The 20,228-nt window shown below is 45.0% G+C and overlaps 1 protein-coding gene across 1 annotated transcript in view; it reads right to left on the bottom strand.

The window, feature by feature from the left end:
* Nucleotides 1-808: 808 nt before the first annotated feature.
* Nucleotides 809-20,228, bottom strand: part of trpm1a (transient receptor potential cation channel, subfamily M, member 1a) — a 61,641-nt gene continuing 42,221 nt past the window's right edge. The window contains exons 21-27 of the mRNA XM_052042394.1: nucleotides 17,813-18,064; nucleotides 15,259-15,433; nucleotides 12,826-12,846; nucleotides 9,687-9,831; nucleotides 7,124-7,314; nucleotides 6,242-6,374; nucleotides 809-2,075 (exon numbers count right to left, since the gene is read on the bottom strand). Of these exons, the coding sequence (XP_051898354.1) occupies nucleotides 809-2,075; nucleotides 6,242-6,374; nucleotides 7,124-7,314; nucleotides 9,687-9,831; nucleotides 12,826-12,846; nucleotides 15,259-15,433; nucleotides 17,813-18,064 (2,184 nt within the window). The remainder of the gene's footprint in view (nucleotides 2,076-6,241; nucleotides 6,375-7,123; nucleotides 7,315-9,686; nucleotides 9,832-12,825; nucleotides 12,847-15,258; nucleotides 15,434-17,812; nucleotides 18,065-20,228) is intronic.

Here is a 20,228-nt window from a genome sequence, read left to right on the forward strand (position 1 = left end):
CCATATCAGAAGACTGAGCAGAAATGAGCTGAGTGTTCAGTAACTGGGCCCTAAGGAGAAGATTCCTTTGCTCAATTCCTGTGGCTTTCAACATTGTTCACATTAAGCTGACAGAGCAGACATGTAATTTTGCAGAGAACAACATACCCTCATCATTAGCTTAGAACGCAAGTTACAATATCTGGGTAATTATTGTGTTTGACTGAGGCAGTGAATGCAGAGAAGACTCTGGCACCTACAAAGCTCTACACCATCCACGACAGAGCAGCTCACTATCACCATCATGGCTGCAGTGTGCACCATCTCCAAAATGCAGCACAGTTCCTCATCGAGGCTACTTGATAGTACCTCCCAATGCTCAACCTTTACCGCCCAGGTGCAAGGGAATCTCACTACCTGAGGACTCCCCTGGATGAATATACTGGCATTCCTTCATCATCAATGGGTTTAAATCCTGGAACTCCCAAAAGTACTGAAGGAGCACCTTCATCAGAAGGAATGCGGTGGTTCAAGAAGGGACTCATCATCACCTTCTCAAAAACAGCCAAGGACAGGCAACAGATGCTGGCCTTGCCAGCAACACCCACATCAGACAAGAAAATGATCTTTTCACACTCACTGTCCAACATCACAGTTGGGGAATTTTCAGGAGGTCTGCTGGAGATCCTTTATTCATCAGGTCATGAGGGGAAGGTGAAGAGAAATTGATGAGGAAACGAGCTACCATTGCTTTAAACCTGTATGGTGAGTGGCAAACTACAGTTTTGTGGCAAATTGGAATTTTGGGTATTGAGGCTCAAGGATATGGTTAGCAAGGGGTCTCAGTAGTTTTTTCCTCCAAGGCTGCTGTTTGACTGCTTGAGTCTCCCCAGGCTTGCCGCAGATCCTTTGTGCTGAAGGCTTGTTTGGGTTTGTCAAAGCTTTCCCCCACTGAGAGCATGGTTTTCCTGTGGTGTCCATGAAGGCTCTTTGACCTCGGGGTAGTGAACCTATCTGGTGCAACTGTTAGAAAGTTTTCAGACTTTGGGACTGTTTTCGGCATCTCTGCTCTGGGTTTGGAGGCTTCAGATGCACAGCTTCCACCATCAGTGTCATCCTCAACCTCTGACAACCGCTGCCGTTGCTCACACATTGTTGCTGGAGAGGACAGCACTGTGTGGCAAGAATCTTCTGCCATTACTAATTCTTCAGGCATATTCTTACAAGACCTGCGTCTATACAGAGCCCATGGAGGGTTGCTTGCAGGAGGGACATGATCCACAATAAGGTCACAGTCAGAGCTCCAGCCGCCTTCTTGTCCTGGCACCATACCTTCTGGGCCAAATATAACACTTCTGGACTTCACCATTGCTGAATGGCACGAGTCAGAGGCCTGTGGGAGAAAGCAGCTAGCTGCTTTGGACCTCTCCAAGGGAAATGAGAAGCACGTTTCCAACTTTGTTCGTGCTACTGACACAGATTCAGTTACAGCTCTTCCAAACCCAGCTTGCGGAGAAGGCAGGAACCTTTGATGAGCAGTTCCCTCTTTAGCCTTCAGTGGACTGTGCCAGCCTTCGGTTGAAGATACAAAGATATCCACACAGGAGCTGAAATTCCTGGGGTCATGGCTGATTCCCAGCCTTTGGCTGCTTTCCCTTGTCTTGCGGGAGCTGGACAACTGGTGAAGCCCAAACTGGTGTTTTGGTGTCATGTTCTTTCTCTGTTCCACAAGTTCTTGCTCATGTCTTAACATAGTGGAGGAATGTGCCTTCCTGTGAGATCCCATGGAAGGAGACATTAGGCCTACACTGTCTTCATTGTTCAAGTCATCCCCGTCCATATGGAAGCGGTACATACTCGCTGCCTCGGTGCTGTTTTGTCTGATGAGATAGGAAGCCTCGCATTCTGAGGGGCACCTTGAGCGGGTTTGGGTCAACTCTGCCTTATCGATACCTGCCAGCTTCTCCATTGCATTGACCATGCGGCCACTGTATTCCTCCAATTGAGCCAGTCGAATATCCACCGTTTGGAGTGAAGCTTTCATGAAGTGCTCCCTCTCATTCACCTCCTCCAGACGCATTGCCATATTCTCCACCCTGAAAGGTCAAGGGAAGTGTTCATCAGAAAACTAGATTGCATCCTGGTGAAGACCCAAAGAAATAATATTGATATTATTCCCTTCTTACAGGGAAGGTGTGATCCACAACAACTTATCTATTGGACTGCTCCTATAGATGCATTGTTTCAGCCTGCTCTCATTCCGCGGGTCTCATTTCTTCCTCTGTAGTCTGGAAACAATAGGGCAACATATGGGACACAAGAATGCAGTGACCCAAGGTACTGGCACATTTTGGAGTCAAAAATATGCTACTCATGCTCCATTATAGAGGCCAGCTGCTGAAGGATGGTGTTGTGGTTGGGGAAATGGTGGGGGGCAACGGAGCCCAGAATTTGGTGGTGAAGTGAGGAACAGACTGGGAGGAGACTGACATTGCTGGTGGGATGTAAGACTGGTGGAAAGGGGAGAACTGGCACTAAGTGGGATTGGAACCAGCAGCATACTGGCAGGTCAGGCAGTGGGGCAGTAAATCAGGCCCAGCCTTTTCAGTGGGAGAAGATTCAGGGTTGCGGAGGAAGGGAGCAAGGTCAGTGAAGGTGCAAGGATGAAGATAAGTAATGTTGGTATTGTGCAGGTAAGACCGTGTTGTCCCAGAAGTGCCCAACATTGTCCCTTCATTCAAAAAAGGCAGTAGGGATAAGCCTGGAAACTATAGGCTGGTGAGTCTTAATCAGCGGTAGGGAAGTTATTGGAGAAGATACTGAGGGACAAGATTTATGCTCACTTGGAAAGGCAAGGACTGATCAAGAGGAGTCAGCACAGATTTGTGGAGGGAAGATCATGTCACGTGAATCTGACTGAGTTTTTTTTGAGGAGGCTTTTGACAAGGTCCTACATGATAGGTTGGTCCATGAGATTAAGGCATCGGGGATCCGAGGTGAACTGGATCCAAAATTGGATGATAGGAGGGTGATAGTGGTGGAATTATGTTTTTCTGACTGGAAATCTGTAACCAGTTGTGTACCACGGATTGGTGCTGGGACATTTGTTGTTTGTAATTGATATAAATCATTTGGATGAGAATGTAGGGGGTGTGATTAGTAAGTTTGCAAATGATACAAAAACTGGTGGAGTCCTAGGTAGTGTAGAAGGTTATTTAGAGATACCACAGGACATTTATCAGCTGGAAAGTTGGGTGGAAAAGTGGCAGATGAAATTTAATTCAGACAAGTGTGAAGGAATGCACTGTGTGAGGTCAAATTCTAGTTGGACATATTGGAGTAAATGGCAGGGACCTTAGGAGCATTGATGTACAGGGAGACCTTCAGGGTGCAAGTCCATAACACCAGAAAGTGATGACACAGATGGCTAGGTAGTGGAAAAAAAACATTTGGTATGCTTGCCTTCCTATGCCAAGACATTGAGTACAAGAGTCAGGGTGCCATGTTGTGGTTATACAAGACATTGGTCAGACCACACTTGGAGTATTGTTCTGGTCGCCACACTACAGGGAGGACATGGTAGCATTAGAGAGAGTGCAGAAGAGATTCACCACAATGTTGCCTGGAATGGAGCACTGTAGTTATAAAGAGAGATTGGGTTTATTCTGACTGGAATGTGGGAGGCTTAGGGGTGACCTTATAGAGTTTCCCAAATTGTAAGGGGCACAGATAGGATAGATAGCATCTTTTTCCTGGGCAGGGGATTTAGAACTAGAGAGTGCAGCCTTAAGGTGAGAGGGGAGAAATTCAAAGGAGATCTGAGCAATACATTTTTCTACACAGAGTGGTGAATATTTGGAATGAGCTACCAGAGGAGGTAGTGGAGGCAGATACTAATACAGCATTTAGAGGCATCTGAACAGGTACTTGAATAGGAAGGGCATACAGGCCTAATGCAGGCAAATGGGATTAGCGTAGGTAGGCATTACGGTTGGTATAGAGGAGATGAGCCTCAAGGGCCTGTTTCTTGTGTGAACCTATGACACTAGGATATGCTCAGCTGAATTTCCAAAGCAATGTAAAACAACCTAGAAATGGATATTATTGTTTCATGCTCCAAAAAAATTGGTTAAGTTCCATTATGCTGAAAATAATAAGTATTTCGAAGCAATTTTTCCCCCTTGCCTAGTCTCTACCCACAACCCCAGTTTGCCAACATCCTCAATCCTTCAGATGATAATTTTTTTTTACAGTTTCTGGTTTCCTGGTCCCTAAATCCTCTAACCTCCATCCCCTGCTAGAATAACCCAAAGGTTCTCCACATCTCCATTGATCAAAGGCCCAACCACTTACCATCTACTGTTAGAGACTTTCAGCTGGCTGATTTTGTTCTCATTGTTGAACAACTTCTTTGACTCATTTTCTCCAAATAATAGGAGTTACTACAGGAACCCATATGGGTCCAAGCTAGAAAATCATAAAGCATGGGAACAGGCCATGTCCATGCTGCCCATTGTAGCTATTTACACTAATCCTATTTTCGTGCATTAGACCTGTAGCCTTATATGCCTTGATGGTTCAAGTATTTGTCTAGATGCTTCTTAAATGTATCTGTCTCTACCATCTCTTCAGGCAGCGCATTCCAGACTCCAACCACACTGTGTGAAAAAATTCTCCCCCAGATCCCCTGTAACCCTCTCACCTTAAACCTATGCCTTCTTGTCTTAGACACACCCATCATGGGAAAATGATTCTTACTATCTACCCATCATAATTTTATATACCTTTTATCAGGTTACCCCCTCAGCCTCTTCCACACCAGGGAAGGCAAACCCAGCTCATCCAGTCTCTCCTTATGACAAAAATGCTTCAATCCAGGCAACATCCTGGTGAATCTCTTCTGCACTCTCTCCTTAAGTGTGATTGAATGTTTATCTCTTTGTGGAATTGTGGAAACTTCAGTTCTCCTCATCCCTTTACCCTGTACACTGATGACTGTGTCTGTGCAGTTTCCTTCCACACTGATACTTCCAATAATTCTTTCCTTTTCCTCAGGGACAGGGCTCTCAGCAACTTCTGTTCCATTTCTCAGATTTCCTTTCTCACTCCTTCTCTTCCCACCCAGAGCAAGGATGGGGTTCCCCTTGTCCTCATCTTCCACCCCAATGGATCATCCTTGATAATTCCAGACACCTCAACCATGGTGCCACCACCAGGCACATTAACTCCTCTCCTCTTCTTTTGATATTCTCTCCAGGGCACCTTGGTTTACTCTTCATCTCCACCAATACCCCTTCCATTTCTCAGGGCACTATCTTGTACAACTGCAGGAGATACAACATTCTCTTCACGTCTTCCCTTTTCACCTTCCAGGGCCCCAAATATCCAGGGACTTCTTGCATTTAGTGCACTGCATTTGATGTGGCCTCTACAATAGGGAAACCAAACGCTGGCCACTGGGTGACTACTCCACAGACATCACCATTCAGTGCCTAAGCGTGACACCAAGTTTCCAGTTACCTGTCACTTTCATTCTTCATGTCCTTGGCTTCCAACACTCTCCACTAAAGTTCAATGCAAGCTCAAAGAACAGCATCTCCTCCTGCAGGCATATTACAGTCTTCCAGTCAACACCAACTTGAACAATTCCAGTGAATCTGCACCTCCTACAGTTTTATTCTGATTTCCAGCATTAACTACACATTTCTCTGGGAATTTCAGGAATCTCCCCCAGTCTAACCTTTTATTACATCTCACAGCATTCCTTTCAGACAGCTCCATTACCACTTTCATCATCCAGTCCCTCTTCCCTCCAACCTGACTGACCTTCCTTTTCGTTCTCTCGTCTGCTCCCAACTTCTCTTCAAACTTGTTTTATTTACAACTTTTCCCATTTCATCCTTAAGCATTAACTGTTTCTCTCTCCTGAGAACCCTGGCATTTTTTGTTTTTATTTTCATACAAAGACCGGTGGGAATCTGGAACTCTCTGACACTGGAGGTCAACTGAAATGTGAGAACTGAGAATGCTCACTTTATATTAAGATTGCAAAATAACATTCATGTAGCCAAGGCAGGCAGATGGAGTTAAGATTTACAAGCAAGGGTCTGACTTATGGGTGGAACAGGCCTGTGGGAGTTGACTGGTCACATCCAGATCTTGTGATCCCAACAGACAGAAAATCCTGAGTCACCCCGTCTGTGCAGCAGGAGCTGAACATCAGTTCCATGGACACAGTGTAAATCAGTAGAACACAGGTCACCTCTCAGCTGTGATTCGAATCCGTTCATCATTTGATGACTGCTCCAGGCCTTCCTTCTGAGTGAAGTACTGTTCCACACACTGCTCCTCAAACTCATGCAGCTTCTTCAGTTCCTCCTCACTGAGGATTAGCTCTGTTACAAGGAAGGAAGAGGATGAATCTAGTTCAAAGATACACGGCAATTTAAATTGTACGTTAAACTCAACTTTAATGTGTCCAAATGGTAAATAACCATTCATATGTCATTGGGAATGAAGTGGGGTGGGGTGGGGTGGGGGGGGAGGGGAGGTCAGGTGCAGACAGAGACTGGGACGGCAATGGGGTACAGGAATGGAGGCAGTGCATGGGGTGGGAAAGATGAAATGGGATTTGACAGGATAGATGTGGAGTTGATGTTTCCCCTAGCTGGGGTGTTTGGAAATGGGGCTCACAGTCCTAAAGGGTCAGCCATTCTGGACAGAGATGAAAAGAAATTTCTTAACCCAGGAGATGGTGACCTTCGGAATTTTCTACCCAAGAGGACCGTGAGGGATCAGTCACTGAGTGCATTTGAGGCAGAGCTGGGTACATTTTTAGATATTAAGGGAATCAAGAAAGATGGGGTTAGTGTAGGAAACAAACTCAGGTAAAAGATCAGCCACAATCCTACTGAATGTGGAGCAAGCATAGGGGGCTGAATGGCCTACCCCTGCTTCTGTTTGTTATGCTCTCATGGTGAGAAGTTGATGAGGGTGGGGTTGAGAATGGAAGGGGAATGAGATGGGAAGCTGTGGTGGGGATGGGGGCACATTTGGGGTGATGGGGAGTGTTGGTAGAATAGGTATGTGGCAGAAGTCCACAGGTTGACAGGCACAATGACTATCAGTCCAGAAGTTCACACACTTAGCCCCCGATCTCGTTCATCCACCTTCTGGTTCTTCCTGCGGCAGCAGCGGCGTGTGATCATGGCCAGGTAACTGAAGACAATGAGCGGCGGAGGGAAAACTGGCCTCTCGTGGAACGTTAGGATCAGCTGGTAGCGTTGGAACTTCCACACCTGGTTAGAGATGGAAATCACCTCCAGGAAAGTGTTGCTGCAGGAAGAGGCACAGCGGATCTCAGTCTGGAAACCTACACCGAGGAATCTCAGGGAGAGGGAGGGAAGCGCTGGGGAGGGAAGTGCACAGAGAGGTTACTGAGAAGAAGAGGTAAGGTGTTCAATAGTCCCACAAGTGATGTGTAAGGATGTGTGATGTGGTAAACAGTATAGAGAACTTCAGTGAAGATGCAAAGAGGAGGGTGAGCAAGATTGCTGGAGCACCAAAGGATAAACGGGAAAAGCTTGCAGGTAAGACATACAGGGGAATTTATATTTGACTGCTTTAGGAGTAGCTCCTTAAATTGACTTGCATAACGTGCTTCATTATTATAAGGGTGCAATGGTGGAGCAACTGTAGTATAAATGAAAATTGATGTATCTTTAAAACTGTGCCCTCCATGTGATATGACCATTGATACACAGTTGTACTGGACACCGCTGTTGGTTCAGTGCGACCACCTTCATTAAAGAGTGTTTTATTGTTAGCCTTTATCTTGTGAACAGCAACACACAAGGGCAACAGACACTGCATTGCAGACGAGTTTGTGATCGTGCTGCTTTAAGGGACAAATCTCAATAGTCAAGAAAGGGCTTCTCCTGGCGAAGCAATGGTGATGGCAGGCAGTGGCTGTTGAAGACATGTTGATGAGCTCAGCCATTTTTCCTGCTCCTTTGCACAGCTGCTCAATGGCTGGCTCATTCCTTCCAACAAGTGCATTGTGCTTGTTTCAGCCTGGAATTAACCATTTCTTTGTGTTGATTGACAGCCTCTCGGAGTGGGTGGAAGTGTTGTCATTTCAAAGAAATCATAGAATCGTACAGCACAGAAAAGGGCCCTTTCAAATACAGTACATTTACGGTTCTCTTTTATCCAACTTCTTTGTTACATTGTCAAAGAACTCTTGCAAATTTATCAAACATGACTTCCCTTTCATAAAACCCCCATGTTGACCCTATTTCATTATTTTATAATTTTCTCGATGTCCAGCTTTTACCTCCTTAGTAATAGGTTCCAGCAATTTCCCACTTACAGATGTTGGGTAACTGGCTCTTGATTCCTACTTTCCATCTGCCTCCTTTCTTGAATAGTGGTCTTATATTTACAGTTTCCCAATCTTCTGGGACCTCCCCACAATCCACAGAATTCTGATAGATAACAACCAATGTATCCACCATTTCTGCAACCACTTTCTTTAAGACCCCAGGAGGCAGGTCACCAGGTCTGGGAGACTTGTCAGCCTTTACACCCATTAGTTTAACTAATCATTTTTTTCTAGTGACAGGGATTGTTTAACCTCCTCTATCCCTAACTCCTTGTTTTTCTTTTATTATTAGGATGTTTTTAGTATCTTCTGCTGAGGAGATCATTACAAAATAATTATTTTGAATCTCTGCCACTTCTCCATTTCCCAATATTAATTCCCCAGTCACATCCTGCAAGGGCCAAACATTTACTTTAGCTACTCTCTCTTTCTGCAGAAGTTCTTCTGTTTTTACATTATTTGCCAGTTTACCCAAATATTTTACTTTCTCTTGATACATTTTTAGTCATCCTTAGCTGGCTTCTAAATATTTCCCAATCCTCTGGCTAATCTTCATAAAACTGAAGGCCTTTTCTTTAAATTTAATACCATCGTTAACTTCCTTAGTCAGCCACAGGTAGTTCATCCCTCTCACAGAGCCTTTCTTCCTCACTGGAATATATCTCTGCTGGGCTCTATGAAATATCTTCCACTTTACCCTTTAATATATTTTCCCAGTCCATTGTAGCCAGCTGTGTTCTTATACGATTGTAATTGCCTTTGTTTCAGTTCAGGACACTAGTTACAGAGTCAAGCTTCTTACCCTGATACTGAATCTGAAATTCTACCGTGCTATGTTCACTCTCTCCTAGGGAATCCTTTACAATAAGATCATTAATTAATCTTTCCTCATTATTCAACACCATATCCACAATTGCCTGCTCTCTGGATCTATGATTATTGTAGTACCTTCCTTAGAAGGCCCCGTTATTTCTTGATTTTACCTGTATTACAGTATAATTATGGTCAAGGGCCCATGACTTCATACTGTTTCTATTTCTCATTTCCACCCAAACTGATTCTACATCTTGAACCTCCAAGCCAATATCATTCATCACCACTGCAGTGATCTCATCCTTTATTTACAGAACTACCTGCCTGATTTTGCTTTCTGCCCATCCCTCCTTGTTACTTATCTTAGTGAACAGCAACACCAAAATATAAGGACACTCTTCCACCCTATTCAGCAGGGAAACTGTCAGCCACCATGGCACTCATTAAAATCTCAACATTTAAATCATCCACTATTGGCCAGTTTTAAAGATTATTAAGATTACTTTCTTACTTAAAGACAGCTATTAGAAGATTGACGAGCAGGATGTTGGCAACCAGCAGGTAGCAAGCCATGATGGCTGGAATCATCCAGGCTCCGGGGATGCAGGGAGGGAGCCGCTTTCCATCGTCGTCAAACAGGTTCTCCCCACATGGAGCTACAGGAAATAAACCACTCAGTTTAATGGCAATCAGGCTTAATGCTCTTTTCCCAAGCTCACCGGTCCATATTGCAGAACTTTATTTCAGGATAAAAGATCCTTGCTTTATCAATCACAGAGTCATACAGCACAGAAATAGGCTTTTCATCCCAACTTGTCCATGCCGACCAAGTTGCCTAACTGAGCTAGTCCCATTTGCCTGTCTTTGGCCTATATCCCTCTAAACCTTTCCTATCCATGTAACTGTCCAAATGCCTTGTAAATGTCGTAACTATGCTTTATCACTTCTTCTGGCAACTCATTCCATATACTTACCACCCTCTGTGTGAAAGAAATTGCCCCTCAGGTCCCTTTTAAATCTTTCCCCTCTCACTTTTAATCGATGCCCTCTAGTTTTGGACTCCCCTGCCCTGGGTAGATTGTCATGATTTTATAAACCTCTGTAAGGTTACCCCCAGCACCCCCCCCCCCTCTCCTATGCTCCAAGGAAATAAGTCCCAGCCCATCCAGCCTCTCCTTATAACCCAAGCTTTTCAGTTCTGGTAACATCTTTGTATTTTTTTACACCCTCTCCAGTTCAATGACATCCTTCCTATAGTAGGGCAACCAGAACTGTACATAGTAGTCTAAATGTGGCTTTATCAATCTCTATCAGTGACTAAGGAGCCCTAGCAGTTTGAGGCTGACCCTGCTTTTGATTAGCATGGAAGCTGGGGCTCCAGCATGGTGGATAAATGTACACAAAATGAGGGGTGTTTCAGATTGTGTGTGTAAATGTACACAAAATGAGGGGTGTTGCACTCAGATTGTGTGTGTAAATGTACATGAAATGAGGGTGTTTCAGACAGATTGTGTGTGTATGGGGAGGGGAGAAACTGGAAGGGGGAAGGGTGGTCACAAGCACACTTGAGAACCATAGTTCATTCTAGGAGAGTGGAGGATGTTGTGAACAATACTGCCACAAACTCCACGCAATCAAAATCCGAACACGACTCTCCCCTATTAAACCTCTTCTTAAGAAATTTGTTACCAAATGGTGATGGGGAAACTTCTGGAAACAGTATCAGGAACTGAACTAGCAGTTAACTAGACAAGTGTGGATCAATTAGAGAAAGTCAGCATGGATTTGTCAAAGGCAAGTTGTGTCTAACCAACATTACAGAGATTTTTGATGAAGTAATAAGGTCATTGAAGGAAACGCAGTTGGTGTGGTGTATGTGGATTTTCAAAAGGCAGTTGATAAAATGCCACATAACAGGTTTGTCATCAAAATTGAAAGTTGTGGAATAAAAGGAGCAGAAGCAGAATTTATAGAAAATGGGTTGAGTAACAGGAAACAGAAGAGAAAGTTTGTTTATCAGACTGGAGGGAAGTGAACTGCAGAGTTTTCCAAGGATCAGCCTTCGCATCATGCTTTCATTAATCTATATTAGTGACTCAGACTTGGATGTATAGGGGACAATATTTCATGTGTAAATGACACAAAAAATATCAAGCATGGTGAACTGTGAGGAGGTTAACAATAGACTTTGAGGTGATAGACACAAGTTGATGGAATGGACAGATAAGTGGCAGATGAAGTTTAATGCTGACAAATGTGAAGTGCTACATTTTAGTAGGAAGAATGAAAACAATCAAACAAGAGGGCATAATTCTGAAAGGGGAACAAGAAGAGATTAGGACAGGTTGAAAAAGTGGTTAAAAACTGCACATGGGATCTAGGGATTTATAAATAGAGGGATAGACTATAAGAGCAAGGAAATCATGGTGCACTGTTATAACATACTAGTTCAATTACAAATACAGTTTTGTGTTCAGTTTCAAATGTGACACTTTAGAAAAGACGTGAAGGCTATGGAGAGGACACAGAAAAGATTTACTAAAATGACTCTGGGGATGAGGGACGTGTGGATAGACTGAAATATAGAGTTATAGGGTCATAGAGATGTTCAGCACAAAAACAGGCCCTTCAGCCCACTGAATCTGCAATAACAATCAGGCCATTTTTACATTGATCCTACCCTCACCCTTTTTGTTTCCCCCCATATTCCCATCAACTGCCCTGCCCCCTCCACATTCTACCTCTCATAAGGGGAAATTTACAGTGGCCAACAAATTTACTAATCGACATGTTTTGGGGATGTGGGAGGAGACCAGAGCACCCAGTGAGGCCCATGCAGTCACTGGAGAACATGCAACCTCCACAAAGGCAGACTGCTGTGGCTGTGAGGAGCAACTCAACTGCTGTGCCACTGTGCCGTCCCATGGATCAGAGGGGGAGCTGATAGACCATGATAGATCAGGGGGATCTAATTAGAACCAAGGTAGGGAGAGAGTGGGTAGAAACTGTTCCCATTGACAGAGGGTTGAGAACTAAAGGATAAAGAATGAAGGTGTTGGCAAAAGAAGCAAAAGTGTAATAAGGGAAAACTTCTTTCAGCAGTGAGAGAGTGCGTGGGGACACACAGCCAGGGATGGCAGTGGAGGCAGGATAATTATAAAAAAAGGTACCTGAGAGGAAAATATTTACGGCTGTGGAGAGGAGGCAGGAATGGCTAGATTGCTCTTCTATGGAGCCAGTGTGTTGTGAATGGGCCAAATGGCCTCTTTCCATGCTGTGACTGTGATTCTGTTACAGCCTTAGCTGAGGGATTACACTTCATCCTGCCTCTGGACTGTGCCGCATGGATACCTAGTGGTGAGGAGGCCACATGAGTGACGTGTCCAGACTGCACCTATTGTACCAAATTTCACAGGAATCTGAGGCACAGTGTAAGCCATGAGAAGTAAAATAATGTCAATAATTGGCTTAGCAGAGCAAGGGCATAAAAATCCAGATGTTAGCAGCTCACTCAAATGCTGTGGCTGCTGGACAAGAGCCCATTAAGATCAAACTAAACTCAGCAGATCCTTTGTCATAAACCCAGGTAGCCAAGCATTAGCATTAAATCACATCCAGCTCCCACTGGCAGGGCATCTCTTCACACTTACGATTAATTTCCATGGCGTAAACTGGTGTGGTCATTGAAGGAACAGCAGAAATGAAAGAAATGGAACAGATCAATAAGAGCAAATCACCACACATTAGAAGCAAACAGTCTTACCAAACATATTTAACACTATAATTCAATGTCATCCCAGTGAATGAGGTAGAGATTTTGTGCCCATGCAGGCAGAAGATACTGAATCTAACCCAGCATTTCCTCACCCGTCATTACACACACATGGATCATCAGCTGCTTTTGGGACAGAGTAGTACACACAGCTTCCCACTACCTCGATTAGAGAGCAAACTTGAGTTGGCTGGTGAACATTCCACACAACTCTCTTCAGCTCATTTAAAACATTCCATAGGTTTCACATAGTTCATATATGAAGCATTGTTCTGTCAGCTGCTGCAAAATTGTTTATTCAATTGTATGATCTGACTTTGTACTCCAAAAGCTGATATAAAGTAGTGCCACTTTCAAACAAACAACAAATGCCTTTCTATGGGACCTTAAGTGTGGAGGATAGCTTAAGGTGCATTCCTTCAGCATTTTCAAACAAATCTGACCTCCAGCCATCAAAGATGATATTGGGGTGGGTATAATATCTACAGGACAAGAGGCCATGTCCACACTGGCTCCTTACCGGGATAACTCACCAGTTACACACTCTGGCCATTTGTCTGCAGCCTTCCAATATAGATGTAGAATATGACCAGAAGCAGGATCAAGTTGAGAGTTTTTAAGGAGTGCCTTAGAGGAAGAGAGATGGGGTGAGAGCTGGAGAGGTTTAAGAACAGAATCTCAGAGTTGGGGATTTGGCAGCTGAAGGCAAGGCTACTAATGATGGAGTGATTAAATCTGTGCATGACAAAGAGTCCAGAATTTGAGGAGATCTCAGGGGTTGTAGGAGTGAGGAGATTACAGGGATTGGGAGAAGCATGACCATGTGGGATATGCAAATGAGAATGAAGGTTTTAAACTTAGGTGTTTGTCAAGGAAGAGCCAGTATAAGTCAGTAAGCACAGGGATGAGGCATGAATGGACAGTGCATCAGGACATGGGCAGCAGTGGTCTGGCTGTCTCAGAGTTACAGAGAGTTGAGTTAGGGAGACTAATCAGGAGAGCATTGGAACAGTCGCCCAAAAGTAACGAAAACATGGCTGAACTTTCCAGCGGGTTAACTGGAAGGGTTGGAGTCAGTGAACTTACAAAGGTAAAAATGCTGGCACAGAAATGTGATCCAAAGCTTACCTCAGAGTAAGTGTGTTTCCCATAAGTCTAGTCCAGCCAGTCAGGTGGAATGGTGTGATGGGTGTCAGGAAAACAGTTGACAATATCAGGATCATAAAGAAATGTGCATCGGTGAGGGTGAGCCAGGTGTAGTCAGTGTAAGGGTGGAAATTCACACCACATTTTCATCTGATGTTATTAATGAGGAGAAGGAAATGAGAAACAGTTGGGAACCAAAAAAAGATCCTCAGGGGACACCAAAGATAATGGTGCGGAAGTTAGAAGAGAAGCAATTGCAGGCTACTCTCTGGCCATGGGGTGTGCAGTCCCACTCAGTTGCACAACTGTAGAAAGTGCTGCAGGAGGATGGAGTGTCCAACTGTGTCAAGGGCTGCAGACAGATTGGGAAGAATGTGGAGGGATAGCTTATCAAGGAGCCGATCCCAGAGGATGCCAATCATAGCTTTATTAGAACTATTTCAGTGGTGTGGCAATGGCCTGAACATTGGCAGAAAGTTTCAATGATCCCCATTAAGAGGGCTCAACACGTCAATATTTTAATCAATTTTCCAAAATTGGGCTAAGTCACAATTTCTTGAACAGAGGACCCGTGTGGCCCTTTCTCTGAGTGATGCAGTGGATTCACCATTAATGTTGTACTGTATAGATATGTAAAAGTTCCTTCATCTTTACATTCCTTTTCTTGTTTGAGGGATATCATTTCTTGTCTGGCTGGTCTCAAGGAGCTGATGATCACCTTGATTTGAATCATCTTTCAGTAACCAATTATGCAAGAAAGCTTCACACACTGATTAGATATGACAACTCAACACTGATGAAAAGGGTCATTTTGTAAACTGTGCTGAGTTAGGAGACCCCGGTCCAGCCACTTCATGGACATTATATTTGGCTTCAGCTTTGGTCATATGCTCATGTGGTTCCTGTTCCCGATCTCTGTTTGGTGTTCCCTATATTCAATGTTCATATGCGAATGTCAGCTGAGTCTAAGAACAGATTAGGAAGTGATGCACTTCTTGGTTAAACAACTTGGGTCAGTTCCTAGGAGGCAACAACTGTACCTCAGCTACCCTCAGCACTTCAGAAGAGGAGGGGTCAGCAAAGCTGGGCAACTGCTGGCTGTTTTAAAACCAATCATCTATCTGAGAGACAGGAAGCAGAGTCTTACTATGAATTCTAGTCTTACGGTCTATCTGATCTGCAAACACCTCTCCGTAGATCATCCAATATGGCATGTAGAAAATGTTCCGTGCTAGTCTCCAGGAGGGCTCCTCGTCTGGGTGTAGAATCGCCTGTCTTGATACTCCAAAACTCATCAGGACCACCAGCATAATGACAACAAAGTACAGCATGTCCACCATCTGCAACAGAGAGTTAAACACCTCTGCCATCATGGACAAAAGACCATATTATATTGTACAATACATTGAACAGCAAGGGGTCATCATTCAACCCAGGGTCATCAACCAGCCTGGGCTTAATATGCAAACAGGTTATCAGCAGTGATCACCAGACTTCCAGCACCTCTCCTTGGTTTGGGGTTGGGGTGAGGTGTTGGGGTGTGAGTTTAGTGTTGGACAGTTGGATTGTACAATGTTGAGTTTGATGGAATGGATGTTGGGTTGGAGCTTGGACCTATCTGGATTACAGGGGACTGGGGTGTGGATTGTTGTGGGATATGAGGGGAAGGGGAGAGGGTGAAGTGGCCAAGCAAGGAAGCAGTAAATGGTAGCTTCTTATTTTCTCATGCTCAAAATAAACTCTGAAGGATCGACTGACCAAAGATGTGAGAAGTGAAACCTAAAGAGAAAGTGCTGGAAATACTCAAGGGACTGAGCAGTGTTTACTTTTTGCCCAGATTCCACCTGTCCAACACTAAACTCACATCCCAAAACCTCACCCCAAACCAAGGAAAGGTGCTGAAAATCTGATGATCACTGCTGATAACCTGTTGGGATGCTGAGCCCAGGCTGGTTGATGATCCTGGGTTCACTCCTGAATTCCCAGGATTTTAGCCTGAACATAACATTTAATATATTACAGAGTGGAGAAGGAGAGTGTGATGGATGCAAGATAATCTCTGGTGCTTATATAAAGTGCGAGTTCAGAAGCATGGACAACTCATGTCACATGAGATTTTTCCCATGGGTTCCATGGCATTTCTGAAAACAAGTGAAAAACTTTGTAACATGAGACACAGTGAAGTTCTATCTGTAATGTACAAGTGAAGTTTTTCACTGAATTTACTTCCATGCCCAGAGACCCAAGAAAAACAACTCATGAATCCTTCAAAGGGCCTTTTTATCTGAAATGCAAAGCAGGTTCACTTTAAGTAGGGCCAGATGGAACAACAATTCCTTTTGAATTTATGGAATTAAAATCATATCCATAAAATTCTTTCAGGAAACTCTTGTATTGTTTAATATTAAGCACTGAATTTCCTTGTCTAACCCAGTTTAAACAGATGGTTGGTTAATTTCAGAGGCACTTTCTTATTTCTTCTGTATTTTATTTGTGTTTAGTGAATATTTAATCAAAGAAAACTCTACTGTCAGAGGCACGAGTCTGCAGACACAACTATCAGTGAGAGCTCATTAATGACAACAAAGTATATGCTGGAGACACATTCTGGAATCTGGGCAAAAAGTAAACACTGCCCAGTCCCCTAAGTATTTCCAGCACTTTCTCTTTAGGTTTCACTTCTCACATTATTTGGTCAGTCGATCCTTCAGAGTTTATTTTGAGCATGAGAAAATAAGAAGCTACCATTTACTGCTTCCTTGCTTGGCCACTTCACCCTCCCCCCTTCCCCTCATATCCCACAACAATCCACACCCCAGTCCCCTGTAATCCAGATACTTCCACACCCCAGCCCCATACCCATTCCCTGAAACCCTACGTTGTACAATCCAACCATCCAACACTAAACTCACACCCCAATACCCCACCCCAACCCCAAACCAAGGAGAGGTGCTGAAAGTCTGGTGATCACTGCTGATAACCTGTTGGGATGTTGACCCCCAGGAACAAAGATCCACAGGTCTTGCTCAGAAGTCTTAACCTCCTGTTCATTTATAGTGCTGCACTCCCACACAAAAAAACTTCTCAAGGCAAGTTAGCAAATGCCCAGAGATTAATGGGACATTTTAAGGAAGGAGAGTCCAAACAGAGAGGAGTGAAGTTGAAAAGCTGACAACTAACGGAGGAAAACAAAGGGAACTGGAAGTATTCCAGTGACTGAGGACTGAGGTAGGGGCTGTGTGACGTGGCCGTAGAAAAATTAGGCAGAACAAGACCACAAAAGGGATTTGAAAATGAGGATGTGGGACTTGATCTAAGGAACTAGGAAACAGGGCAGTAGTACAGGAGTGGGTGATGACAGTGGTGGAGAAGGGAGCCTAGCCACACAGTTCTATTTACATATTTCCTTATGACACAGATGTAGTGGGGGAGGGAGAAACTTCAGCCCATTGTCTCCAAGCTGGCTCACAGAGCAATCCTATGCTCCACTGATTTTCACTGCAACCTGTTCCTATCAACTCCCCCAGGGAGGAGAGTGTCCATTCCTTGAGGAGAAGAATACACTACTGAAAGACATGGTTCCAGGTATGGGTCAGAACATATTATTCCCTCACCCCACTCTATATAAAAACTCAGCCCTTCATTCGACCTAAAGTTCCATCCAGAGCAGAGGCAAACTCCCAACGGAGCTCGGGAGCCTGGTACACAACCCCACTCACCATCTTGCCAATCATCATCACATAAGGTCCCAGGTATTTGTTGACACCGAAGATGTCGAGCACACGGATATACCAGATGATGATGTCCACACAGTAGATGACCCGCCCGTAGCTCATATAGGGCTCACTCTGGAGCCGCAGCAACACACCGCAGCTAAAGATGGCGATTGCCACCATATCGGTGACGTTCCAGTATTCCTGCATCCAGACCTTCACTTTCTGCCTCAGTTTACTCGGTTCTGACATTAGGATCTAAATCAAATAATAATAAATTAGCAAGAATGGGCTGCAGACCTAAAGGGGGATACAGGGAGAAAGCAGGAACATGACCATATTGAATTGTGCAGCAGGCTCAAAGGGCCAAGTGGCCTACACCTCATATTTTCTATGTTTCTATGACTTCACCACCACTCACTAGTGACAAATACATTGCCTCTGGATTGGCGCCTGTATATACATGTGCAGTGTTTGCTGTGACAGCTCCATCTGGAGGAGAAGCCCATGAACTATGGAAGTACACATCTCAGGAGAGAGAGCAGCAACTTATCAGAGCAGCAACTTGATCAATGGCTTCTGATCCATGATGTTGGTGAACAGTGAAGTCTGGCAGGGAGACTGTGGTCCCCAGCCAACAATCAGGGACATTCCCTCTACAAACCTAATTGCCCCAGTAGGCCCATTGTTTTTGCCTGCTCCTGCCCCACTGAACTTGTGTCTTCATATCTTGACTACATTTTGCCCCCCTTGGTCCAGTCCCTTCCCACCTATGTCCGTGACACTTTGCATGCTCTCCATCACTTCAACAAATTTTAGTTCCCCAGCCCTGACTGCCTCATTTTCACTATGGACATCAAGTCCCTATACACTTCCATCCCCCATCAGGAAGGCCTTAAGGCTCTCCACTTCTTTCTCGACAACAGACCCAACCAGTTCCCCTCCACTGCCACTGTCCTCCGTCTGGCAGAACTGGTACTCACCCTCAACAACTTCTCTTTTGGCTCCTCCCACTTTCACCAGTAACACTCCCCAACTCTTTCTCTGCTACACTGACGACTGCATCGGGGCTGCTTCCTGCACCGATGCTGAGCTTGTCAATTTCATCAACTTTGCCTCCACCTTCCACCCTGCCCTCAAATTGACATGGTCCATCTCCGACACCTCTCCCCCCCTTTCTGGATCTCTCTGTCTCCATCCCTGGAGACAGATTAACCACAGACACCTTTTATAAACCCACTGACTCCCACAGTTACCTTGACTACACCTCTTCCTACCCTGTCACTTGCAAGGACGCCATCCCCTTCTCCCAGTTCCTCCACCTCCGCTGCATCTGTTCCCACAATGAGGCTTTCCTTTCCAGGACATCAGAAATGTCCTCTTTTTTCAGTAAACGGTGTTTCCCCTTCCACCACCATCAATGCAGCCCTCACCCGCATCTCCTCCATTTCCCATATGTCTGCCCTCACCCCATCCCCCCACCCCTGACATAACAGGGACAGGGTTCCCTTGACCTCATCTACCATCACACGAGCCTCCACACCCAACACATCATTTCTGCAAATTCTGCTACCTCCAACGGGATGCCCCCCCCCACTTCTCCACTTTCCTCTGGGATCACTCTCTCCGCAACTGCTTTGTTCACTCATCCCTCCCTACTGATGATCCTCCCAGCACTTATCCATGAAACCGTACATAGTGCTACACCTGCCTCTACACCTCCCTCACTACCATTCAGGGTCCTAGACTGTCCTTCCAGGTGAGGCACCGCTTCACCTGTGAATCCGAAGGTGTCATTTATTGCATCCGGTGCTCCTGGTGGGCCCTCCTCTACATCAATGAGACCCAATGCAGATTGGGTGACCACTCCGTCCAACACCTTTGCTCCGTCCGCCGCAAAAACAAGGATCTCCTGGTGGCCAGCCACTTCAATTCCACATCCTACTCCCATACTGACGTGTCTATCCATGGCCTCCTCTACTGCCACTTTGAAGCTAGAAACAGGTCGGAGGAACAACACCTCATGTTCCACCTTGATAGTCTCCAACTTGACGGCCTCAACATCAATTTCTCCAACTTCTGGTAACCCCTCCCCTCTTTCCCTCCACTTTTTTTTCTCCCCCCCCCCCCGACCCTTTGTCTTCTCTCATTCCTGTGGTCCCCTGCCCTCATGACCTGCCCACCTATTCCCCATCTCTTTCCCTTTTTTCCATGGTCTACTGCCCTCTCCTACTGGATTCATTCTTCTTCTTTTCCTCTTCTACCTATCACCTCTCAGCTTCTCACATCAATCCCACTCATCGCCCCTCCCCCACTCATCTACCTTCCCTCTCTCATTGGACTCACCTATCATCTGCCAGACTGTGCTCCTCACCCTCCCCTGATCTTCTTATTCTGCCTTCTGCCCTCTTCCTTTCCAGTC

Source organism: Pristis pectinata, chromosome 32, assembly GCF_009764475.1.
Source record: "Pristis pectinata isolate sPriPec2 chromosome 32, sPriPec2.1.pri, whole genome shotgun sequence".
Classification (NCBI taxonomy): domain Eukaryota; kingdom Metazoa; phylum Chordata; class Chondrichthyes; order Rhinopristiformes; family Pristidae; genus Pristis; species Pristis pectinata.